Source organism: Hordeum vulgare, chromosome 3H (genome assembly GCF_904849725.1).
Source record: "Hordeum vulgare subsp. vulgare chromosome 3H, MorexV3_pseudomolecules_assembly, whole genome shotgun sequence".
In the NCBI taxonomy this organism is placed as follows: Eukaryota; Viridiplantae; Streptophyta; class Magnoliopsida; order Poales; family Poaceae; genus Hordeum; species Hordeum vulgare.
This window is the reverse complement of record NC_058520.1, coordinates 2,551,774-2,562,678: the sequence shown is the minus strand read 5'-3', so window position 1 is coordinate 2,562,678 and position 10,905 is coordinate 2,551,774. Positions and strand designations below refer to the sequence as shown.

At 47.5% G+C, this 10,905-nt stretch overlaps 2 protein-coding genes across 2 annotated transcripts; both read right to left on the bottom strand.

The window, feature by feature from the left end:
- Nucleotides 1-5,027: 5,027 nt before the first annotated feature.
- Nucleotides 5,028-6,109, bottom strand: LOC123439119 (leucine-rich repeat extensin-like protein 3). The gene has a single exon (XM_045115867.1). It carries the CDS (start codon nt 5,930-5,932, stop codon nt 5,399-5,401), a length of 534 nt encoding a protein of 177 aa, XP_044971802.1. The 5' UTR covers nt 5,933-6,109; the 3' UTR covers nt 5,028-5,398.
- A 1,919-nt stretch (nt 6,110-8,028) lies between these two features.
- Nucleotides 8,029-9,087, bottom strand: LOC123439118. The gene has a single exon (XM_045115866.1). It carries the CDS (start codon nt 9,019-9,021, stop codon nt 8,434-8,436), a length of 588 nt encoding a protein of 195 aa, XP_044971801.1. The 5' UTR covers nt 9,022-9,087; the 3' UTR covers nt 8,029-8,433.
- Nucleotides 9,088-10,905: the final 1,818 nt, after the last annotated feature.

The following is a 10,905-nucleotide window of genomic DNA, read 5'->3' as shown; positions in this document are numbered from 1 at the left end:
TAAATAAAAAGTAAGTAAAGTACAGGAAAATAAATGAAGCATCGGTAAACATATGAAATAGACCCGAGGGCCATGTCGAGTCGACTGCTCCTGCCCTAGAAGCCAAGGTCCCCCTGTGATGGGTTAAGGTTGGATGGATTAGAAAGAAGAAGCCAAGAATCCACACACTGCCATTGGAACTACGCCAAGAGCACACGTTTCCTTGTGCTACATGACCATGCAAACAAACACATAGAAACGCGGCATACAAAATAGTAAAACCATTTCCGACCTGACCAGTTTTCCCTTTACTCCTCTATCTATAGCCGCAATGTACAAATATTATCTCTCACTCGTCAACAAACACGCCCTACCAGTATCCGAGTGTGTCCATTTTGATACCTCATTTTGGCTTACAGACAACCATAGCCCCTACCTTGACGCCTCACCTTTTCCAGACATTTGATCGAGCACGTTGTGGAAGACATCACCAGAGCTTGAAAAGAAGAAGCCAATTTTATTTTTCCATAAACATGGTACTCACATCAAAGTACTTATAGAGACACTTATTATATACACAGGCGTACACACATCCTTGCACAAACGCACATAACCATTATGAGCATATGGGCATCTGTGACAAGTCTGAAACTTAATCTTGAATGAGTTAGTTCCACCATATAATGGACTTATCCATCCGAGGTACGCACAGTTTGAAGGAAACCAATATTTCAGTCACCCCATTATGCAAAGAAAAACATGGAGGGGTGCACAAATATATTTGTACAATGGAAAAAAGAAAACGAAAAATGCTCGTCAAGGCGTCTGGTTGTCACGGGCTAACAAACAAAGCCTGGCCCGCCTACCAAAATGATAAGCCCATTTTGGTAGTATTAGGGATTGTAAACTGGGCCACCTGCGCCGCGATCCAGCAGTTATGCTTCGGCACTTTTTAAAAAAAGAATGTCTTGTGATCAATAAAGGCCAAGATATTTAACTTAAAATCTTGTCAAACAAATTTAACTCAGAAACATTGTTCCTATGACACATGTTTTCAACGAATAAAGCAGACAAGATTCTCACAAAAAAAAAAACTCAGAAACAACTAAAAAGGATTGAACTCCAAAAATAACAATGATGCATGCTCTTCATTCCTTGAAAAAGAGGAATCCATATATTAATTAATTGACCAAATGTATGTATCATCTTGCCATATGTTCTTGACTTCAAAATAAATTTCTTCCCTGAAAAATAAATAATTAAGTAATAATAATGGTACTGCATGTTCTTCAATTTCACGAACCAGATGAAAAAAAGGTTGGATGATTATGAGGAAACTGGTATCCGCATCCCACTAGGGGTCAAGTCTTAGACTTGGCATTGATGTTCGTATTTTTCTGAATTTTTTCCAAACTTTCTGGCAATGTTCGTTCAGTGAAAGAAGACGTTCTATAGTGACTTCGTAAATTTCAAGACAATATGACAGCTTAGTCTCTCGAATGTGTTCATGCTTGCGTGCGTTAATACGATGAGTGTATGCTCGTGTATGTGAACAACTTCGATTGTATTGTCTTAAAGAAATACCTATGTTTAAAATTTAGAATAACCAGATGATCAAATAGGTTATCCCCACGACGGAATGTGCCAACCAGGCAAGGCATGGAAGTAATGAACCGAACCGGAGTGCTCTACCTAACATGTAACATGCACCCTTTCTCTCGTGCACCATCAATTGATTGCGTTGTTTGGTGCTCCTAGCTAGCTACTCCTACTCGTTTGGTGGCAGAAAATAAAAGCGTACATACCTTTCCTTGCCTTGTGTCTGTGGACGAGGCCATAGAATGTGGTCGTCCTCTCCTAAAGGTGGCACGCGCAACCAAAAAATGTGTACCGGTGGTAGCATCTCAAATTGACAACTTTACGCTTTTGTGCAAAAAGAAAGTGAGCAGAAGGGCAGGACATTCTTGGCACCTGCTCCGCTCCGGGGCATTTGCTGCATTTCGGCAAGAATTACGGCCGTGGAAATCCGAAAACTTTCTGATGGACAATATTGAGTTTCAAAATGTTCGAAGTTTCTAGTGATATGCGAACCTTCGACTAACGAGGTTTTGTATCCCTTGTTTTGTGTCTGGATCTCGTCGTGGTTTCAAATATTGGAAATTTGTATTAATATGTGAAAATGTCAACTATATCGCCACCCTCTTGTGTACGTGTCGACTCTGCTCCTTGCATTCAGTGGAAAGCCGCAGATCACCAAACACACACAAGCTGAGATGACTGATGACCAAGGCTTTGGAGAAGTGCACGAGCCACCCGGCCAAACAAGTGAGAACACCAGATCGACAAACATGCTCTAGATCGAGGAAGAACACCGATTGGGAGCATGCGAAGAAGGAAACGAGGGACATGATGAACTTGGTTGACACCCTCATCGTCGCCACCCCTTTAAAAGACATGCAAGAACGACGGATGGCAATCCGCAAGGTCGAGAACCGTGGATCTATTCGATTCACATGCCAAAACATCATTTCCTCTGTTTTTACCCGGTTTTTCAGTTAATTAACTAGTCAATTCTCTTCTTCTGAATTAATTATTGAGCCAAATATTTTTGCCTCCGTTTCAAAAAGAAAAACATCATAGCCTCCCCGATGCACATAGTAATGTGTGATGTATCTTGATGAATGATGGAGTGACATTATTGAACACTCGTTGAAATGTGGTCCTGCGGTGGGAGAGGGTGAGGCGTGACATTCTTTCCTTCTCATCTCATGGTACTTCCTCCATTCCCTAAATATAAGTCTTTGTAAAGATTCCACCAGTAGACTAGATACGGATGTATATAGGCATATTTTAGAGTGTAGATTCACTCATTTTGCTTCGTATGTAGACTCCTAGTGAAATCGCTTAAAAAACTTATATTTAGGAACGGAGGGAGTAGTTGTTATCCTGTTGGCAAAAAGAAACTGAGCATAAACTTTCAGTTCGAAAAGCGTCCAACCACAAAATATGATATGCACTGTTATTTGCTCCGGGTATTCTCGAGGCCAGTAAGACACACCTACACGCGCCAAAAGTGATGCGCGGAACAAATAATCCATCCACTGACCAAAATTTATAAAAAGCTTAAAGTTTTATTTATTCTTTTGCAAAACAAAAGGGGAGAGCAGCTCGCGGCAGAGCAACCGGAGCATGACACGGTCGAGAGCTAGCTGTGCGCCCTCATCTAGACGATTAGTCAAAGAGAGTACGTACACGGTACACAACTACTATTCCAAAGGTGGTCACTTGTTTTTTTTTTTTTTTTTTTTTTTTGCGACCAAGCATAGGGTTTTTATGCCATAATAACAGAGTTACAATCTTCAGAGACTAAATCGCTAATGCATGGGGGAGGATTGCCCAGCCAACAGGCTGTGCTATCGTCATATCTATCATAGTTCGCTAGTTAACAATGTGCAACTCCATTTTGTTCTCGAAGAATTTTGACGGGAATAACCACCCAAGTGCTGAAGTAAAATTTGATCTCCGAAACCAAATGGCCGGACCGAACGCATCGAGTCCCACAAGAGAGCAGTCGTAGGACACGCGAGCGGGACATTCTATGTCCCGGTCAAATAGACTACAGTACGCAGAATTTCCAATGTGTCTCCTGAATTTCTCTGCATTAGTTGGAAGTGAGCCAAGCAAAGTGTCGCATCTTGGGAGGGAAAGCCGCGCCCAAGATCAACTTCCGTATGGGGCGCACCCCCAGAGGTGAGGAACTAGACGCCCCTATACCCTCATGATCGCTGGTCATTACAAAGTTATACACACTCTTCACAGTCAGGTTGTCCGATCTATCCCATGGCCAAGAGATGAAATCCTCCTGTTGCCGCGGCTTGTTAATTGTATCGGTTTCCCTAAAGCACATTCAGACGTGACATAAATCTTACACATATAAGTTCAAACATCATTATTGGTAGGTAAAGATTCGTATGAGTATTTTTTTTTTAATAGTAGTACATGATTCAACCATTTAAATGCGTAATAAATATGTCGTATCTATATGCACCACGTACCCTAGAAAACACCCTAATTGTATATTCAGAAGAAATGAAACGTTCCACAGTCCAAAAGAGTATGCTTCTTTGTGCAGAAAAGTGGCACGCAGCTTAGCTTGACTTTGCCCCGCTGGAACAGACTTATTTATCATCAGTCCTGTCCGTTTCACCTTGCCACGTGCGCATGCATGCAACCTACTGTATGTGTGTAACTGTACATACATATATTTTTTTAAGATATATACACAGTACCATATACTCCCTCCGTTTCTAAATATAAGTTTTTTTAAAAGTTTCACTAAAAGACTACGTACGAAGCAAAATAAGTGAATCTATACTCTAAAATATGTCTATATACATTCCTATGTAGTCCCCCGATGAAAACTTTAAAAAGACTTATAATTGGGACGGAGGGAGTACTTGCAGACACGTATCTTATCACCATGATGATGCGTGGTCGTCCTTGCCTAGGTACGTACGTACGTCTGCACGGCTGGAAGGATTGGAAACCACGGCGGTCGACGGACAGCGACGCCGCAACCGCATCCACCGATACACATATATATCCAACGACCGCGACCCCTCGATCCCAGACGTCGACACGTCTCCCTCCACGCGCGCGCGCACACACACTCACATTTTTGCATCGACCGTCCAATCGCTTTTCGACGTGATGGGCACAATCGGATGAAAATGCTACCGAGCTTTAGCTGAAGAAGATGAGATAGCGTGTGCATGCATGTACTACCGGCCGGTGCAACGCATGTGCGGATGCACAATTAATGTGTTAACAGTGCCTAACCAGCTAGTGTCTAGTTAGTCAATGTACCTAACACACGGGTTGGTTAGGTTCCATACATACATTTGAGAAACGAGATATGAAAAGCAGCAGCAGTTGAGCACCATGAGTTGGTGATCATCGGGAGAGAAGGATGCATACATACGTGCCGATCGGAAAAGAGGATTCAAGTGAGAGTAATCAGAGACATATATCATATCAGTATCATAGTCTGATCGATGAACAATTTTTTGCTTCCTTTCCTACGATTGACCAAAGTAAAAAAAACACAACGTAAGTAAGTACATGCATATGCACGGCAAGAACGATCGATGAACCACATGGAGGACATGAACACAGCACGAATGAGAAATCAACGAAAAGAAAAAATTATTACCGCCGGCGTCGCGACCCTAATACGTATAAACTTACTTATTATTATGAACACGGAATCAACGGAATCCAATTGAAACGTACGCATGCCCGCGCGCTTTTGATCGCCATGGTGACCACGGCGGCCGGCTCCATGGACCGACAGGCCGGTGCAGCAGGTAGCTCCATGCCCCGGACGGATACGCGTGTGCCTTGCTCCTGTGACGACCGATCACAAGGCCAGTGCTCCGGCGACCGCCACGGCCGCGATCGCGGCCGCGCGCCACGCCGCCGGGATGCCCGGCGCGGCGTTGGGCCGGAAGCCGGGGTCCTGCGGGTAGAGCGGCCCCGGCGGGGTGAGGTAGGACGGCATGTTGGGCGGCGTGAACCACCCGGACGGCGTCGGGTTGTACCCGCCCCCGGACGGCGCCGGGTTGTACCCACCCCCGGACGGCGTCGGGGTGTATGGCGCGGGCGTGTACCCCGGCGACGGCTCGGTGGGAGGCGGGGGGCAGTCGGCCGTGGGCGTGGGCGGCGGGTAGACGGCCTCGGGCGGGGGCGGGGAGTACACGGGCGCCGGCGGCGGGTAGTAGACGGGCGGGGGCAGCACGGGCTCCGGCGGCGGCGGGCTGGAGTATGTGCACGGGATGCCGCACGGGTTCCCGCACCCGCCCGTGCACTTCTCGCCGCCGTCGTCCGCCACCGCAACCATCACCAGCGCCGCCAGCAGCAGCAGCCCGCACGGCTCCACCGTCCACCTCGCCATGGCACCGAAAGCAAGAAAAGCTCGCTCGTCTTCCTCCGCCTCTCCTTTTGTGTGTGTGTGCTCGGGGTTGGTCTCCTGCTCTCGGTGGGGAATTTGTGTGGGTTATAATGGTCGGCCTCCCTCTCCGCTTTAGCGGTTCGGCTTTGCGGTGGAGGCCGGTCGTCGTCGTCGTCTCGTCTTCTTTTCCTCTGCCCTGAGTGTGTGTGTGTGTGTATTCTAGCAGCAGGTACAAACCAAGCGGCAGAATATTGTTCTGGTGGCTACTAACTACTGCCAGTACCAAGTTAAGCATGCTGCATTACATTATACTCCTCCTACTACTACCGACTTCCTAATCATGTCGTGGATGATGGACCAATGCTCGTTCACGTCCTTGCATAAAAAAGAAAGAAAGAAAGGTGACGTGATTCAAACGGCTCCATCCTCTTCTCTGCTCTGCATGATTATCTCGGAGGGTGTTTGTTTCCACGGACTTATTGGTTTTGGGACTTAAAAAAGTCCCTATAAGTCCCGCCTAAACCAAACACAAGGGACTTATTGGGACTTATTATGGTGATTTGGGACTTATCAAATAAGACTCTCTAGTAGGAGCTTATTGGGACTTATTGCTCGTTAGCCCGCGAAAAAAGTCTTCCGCATCGATCGAGTGGCCGCCGCCCTACCCCTCGTCGCTCGCACCGCCCTACCCCTCGTCGCTCGCAGGCCCCAATCGCCGCCGCCCCACCGCCACGTCGCTGTCCGCCCCGTCGCCGCCCGTTCGCCGCCCCGTCGTCCCGTTTTCTGCCTCGGTTCGTCCCCCCCCCCCCCCCCCCCCCCCCCGTCGCCCCGTTTCTGCGTTGGTTCTTCCCCCGTCGCCCCGTTTCTGCATCGCTGGAGTTTTTTGGTCCGCATGGATATGTGAACAAGTGTATTTTATTGGGTGCAACATGAACTTATAAGTCCCTGTAAACAAACAGATAGGGACTTATGACTTATAAGTTGGGACTTAAAAAAGTCTTAGGACTTATGAAACAAACAAGGCCTCAGTCGATCGATCCTACCATACAAGCCCTACCAGCCTACCACCACTAGAAAGAAAAAAGAAAGAACACACATCTTTCTCTGCATCTTTTATTTTCTAGCTAGTCGGCCGCTGAAAGCCTGAAAGTGACCGGAATGTTTTTCATTTCTTTCGTGCGTGTGTGTGTGTCTATCTATGTATCGGTAGGCACGGAACAATATGTGCTTGGAATAAATCGGAGTTTCCAAGTGCCGGATGGATGGATAGAAACTGCTTCTGCTACGTGGTGCTACTTTTTGAATTTATTCTTGAGCAGGGACTACAGATTTATTCTGCTCCTGCCATGTCGGCGGTTAGTGGGTCTTGAGAACGTTGAGACGCGCCTAATCATCTTCGTCTTCTGCCCTTGTTTTTCTCTTTGGTGATAGCGAGAGATTTGGTTGAGGCCTTGACGCGTCAGTGATGTCCGTTCTGAAAACCCTCCTACAAGTGATGAGTAACTCCCTGCCAAATGGCAGGTTCTTGATGTGGCTCCTAAATTACTTCAGTTTCTTTCTTTTTCAGTTACTCTGCCTTTCTGACACAAGGTTATTGTGCACTACTGTGAACCCCCACAGCAATCATCTTCATCTTGTGCTGGTTTATTCCTTGGTGATGACATTGAGATGTTTGGTTTGAAGCATTGACGCTTCGGTGATGCTGGCCATATGGAAAGGTTTCTTTCTTTCTTTCTTGGAAAGGTTTGTAGTAGCTTTAATTGCAGCAATTGATACTCATATTCAGTTCTACCTACATTCGTGTTTCTTCAGGAAATGAAGCAGTAGGAAATTATTCACAGGCACCAGTAACCGTAGGTTCAGTACTACTTCATTCTTAATAAAATGGCTGCATGCATCACTCGATGCAGAGGCCGGGGCGATGCCTGCTTTTCGAAAAAAAAAACCGTAGGTTCAGTACTGATCTTTCTACTTCTTCACTTACTTTGGCCGCAACAGAAAATAAATGAATGAACCCAGGAACTGACCAAGCATGGGCTTGTGCTCTGAAAGACTGTTTGGTCATTGCCATGTGTGACAGCACCACAAGGTGATAGTACTAGCGTCCAACAGTGCTGCCAAGACTTGATTAACATTCTCAAGCAAGAATATATGCATGTTCCAGAATCCAGGCCATGCATCTCAACATCTGATAAAGCACCAATCATACATACACAGATCCAAATGGTACTACTCCATGTGTATTATCAGGTCTAACAGAGCCCCAGCATCCATCCAGTTGCAGCGAAAAGAACAAAATCAATCAGAAAAAGAAGAAGATGATGCGAAAAGGAGGAACCCAACCGATCCCTTTTAGATTGTTTGTTCGTAGCCTATTGAACTGGAATTAAGACCTACGATTACATACATATGTAGAGTATATCATATGAGATTTAGACATCAGCACAACGGTGGAACTGAATCTCCTGATGAACTCGCGCCTACAGTACATCCGTCAGACAGAATCACTGCTGCAGGAGCAGCAAGAAAGCAGAGCACACGGCGGCCACAGCCAGCCATGGGGCCGTTCTAGTGGGTCTCGCCGTCGCTGCCGCCGCGAGGAACCCCGCGTCCTGGGGGAACCCCGACCTCGGCGTCGGCGTCGACGACGGCTGCTGCTCCCAGGGGAAGGGCCCGATCGCCGGCGGCCTCTGCGGGCAGAAGGGGAACTGCGTCGGCGACGTCACCGTCGGCGGCGTGCCCGGGACGGGGCACGGCGGCACGCACTGCGGGCCCGTGCACAGGCACACCGTGCCGTTGCCACCGTCCGCCCGCGCGCCGTCCGCCGACAGCAGCAACAACCACATCCACGCGCCCGCGACGAGCATGACCGCCGCCCGCGGAGACGACGGCATCGTCAGCCGCTCGCCGGCCGCCGCTTCCCCGGTCGGAATCTTCTTTTTGGGTGACGGTGGGTGGGTGGGTGGGTGGGTGGAGGCGGCACCGCTGTAGCAGCGATGAGCGTGGTGCGGCTGGAGGCTGGGGGCGTCCCTACCCTGCCACGCCCGATTGGTTAAGTAGCGGTGGAGATAGAGACGTGACGTCCCGTCCATGGCCACGGTGAAACCACCGCGACCGGATAACAACGGCGGTGACGACCGCCATTAGCGAGGGTCATGCGGGTTTCCAATTAAGCTCGGGTGAGGTTGCGACGTCGCGATCGTCGCCGGGCGTCGGTGCGATCAACGGTACAGAAGTTGAAAGATGAGACCTTTGGCTTTGGGCAGCTAGTGCCTAGTGGTGGCGAGTGACAACAACGATGGTGACATCCGTCCATGGAAAAGAAGCGTTTGCTTCTTCACTGAACTGAACTTGTGAAGTGTGCTGCAGACGTTAGTTAGTTAGCTAGTTAGTTAATTACAGGTGCTGTTCACAAGACGTCAGTACATCTTCAGTTAATGTCAGCATACATACATACATCGATGATGGATCACTTCAGTTGACAGGTACTAGTAGTAAGTAAGCAAGCAAGTAAAGGAGGGAGTGACAAGTGTGCCAACACTGTCCAGTAACCTCCCTCTCAATCATCTTATCCGTGGATAGGATACGCTACTGACTGTCTGGTCAGTTTCAGTTAGAATCGGGTACATGAACTGCTGTTGCCTGTTGCTTCACTGCTGCTCGACCATCCTTCCTCCTCGTTGAAGCAGCAAGCAAGGTCCCCTTTCCGAATCATGGCATCCTGCATGATCCCACTGCATGATCTGCCTGCCTCCCTGAAATCATGCATGCGGCTTACTCACTGCAGGCAAGGAGTTTGGAGCGTTTTGCAAGATGGTTTCAGGGTACAGCGGTGGAGAGAGGAGGGGTGTGGGTGGATGGGGACTGCGCACCAAATCCCACGACTGCTTTGGCTTGACCCTGATCGCAGGCTATTGATTGAAATAAATAAAGCCAAGTGGGCAGCAACAACAACTGGAAGGCAGCAAGCACTTTTGGTCTGGCCCTATCCTTCCTTCCTGTCTTCAGTCCTTCCCTCACGAACAACCTGATTTCCTCTCTTCTTCTTTTTTTGCCTTATTATTCAAGAGTACCCCTGCTTCTCAATTCGCATGGTGTTGTAGATGTTCTCTGACTCCCCCCCACAGATTACAACCGTCGATGTCAACATGAAACACTAAGAAACTGTGCTTGCCTGTGTCAGCTTTTGGTTCTAACTACTGTACCTGCTTGGCATGGAACAGATTGGGTGAAGTAAACCATGGAGGTCAGGTGGCTGCACATCACAGGTTGTTGCCATGTGACCATCGGTAAAAAGATTTGTCATGTCGACGGGTCTGATCCTGTTCTCAACTTCTTCTTCCACAACAAAGTCTTGCTATGATACTTTGGAGGAGTTTCTCTTTGGGAGTGACTAATGAACAGTCGTCTGTTTTTAAATTCATGTCAGGTCGTTTTTTGTTCCAATAGCTGATTGACACGTGTCTAAGTATGGTTCTAACTACTGTACCTTTTTTTTTAGAAAAGGGGGATTACCTCCGGCCTCTGCATCAGTCTATCTTCTGTACCTGCTTGGCATGGAACAGATTGGGTGAAGTAAACCATGGTGGTCAGGTGGCTGCACATCACATGTTGTTGCCATGTGACCATCGGTAAAAAAGATTTATCATGTCGACGGGTCTGATCCTGTTCTCAACTTCTTCTTCCACAACAACATCTTGCTACTTCCAGATGATACTTTGGAGGAGTTTCTCTTTTCCAGATGATGAAGTGTGTACGTTCCTACTTCTTATGGTGGTGATTCTCGGTTCTGCCGAAAAGAAGACATGGCCACATGGGCCAGGTATCAAAAGATTCCATAAGACGACTACAGAGGCATGCTTGAAAATTTCTAATATATCCTTCATTTCTAAGGGAATTTAGGGACCATCGAGTAAACTTTTTGTAAACTAAGCAAAATGTTTGTTATTATTTATTTTTTAACTATATGTGAGTTG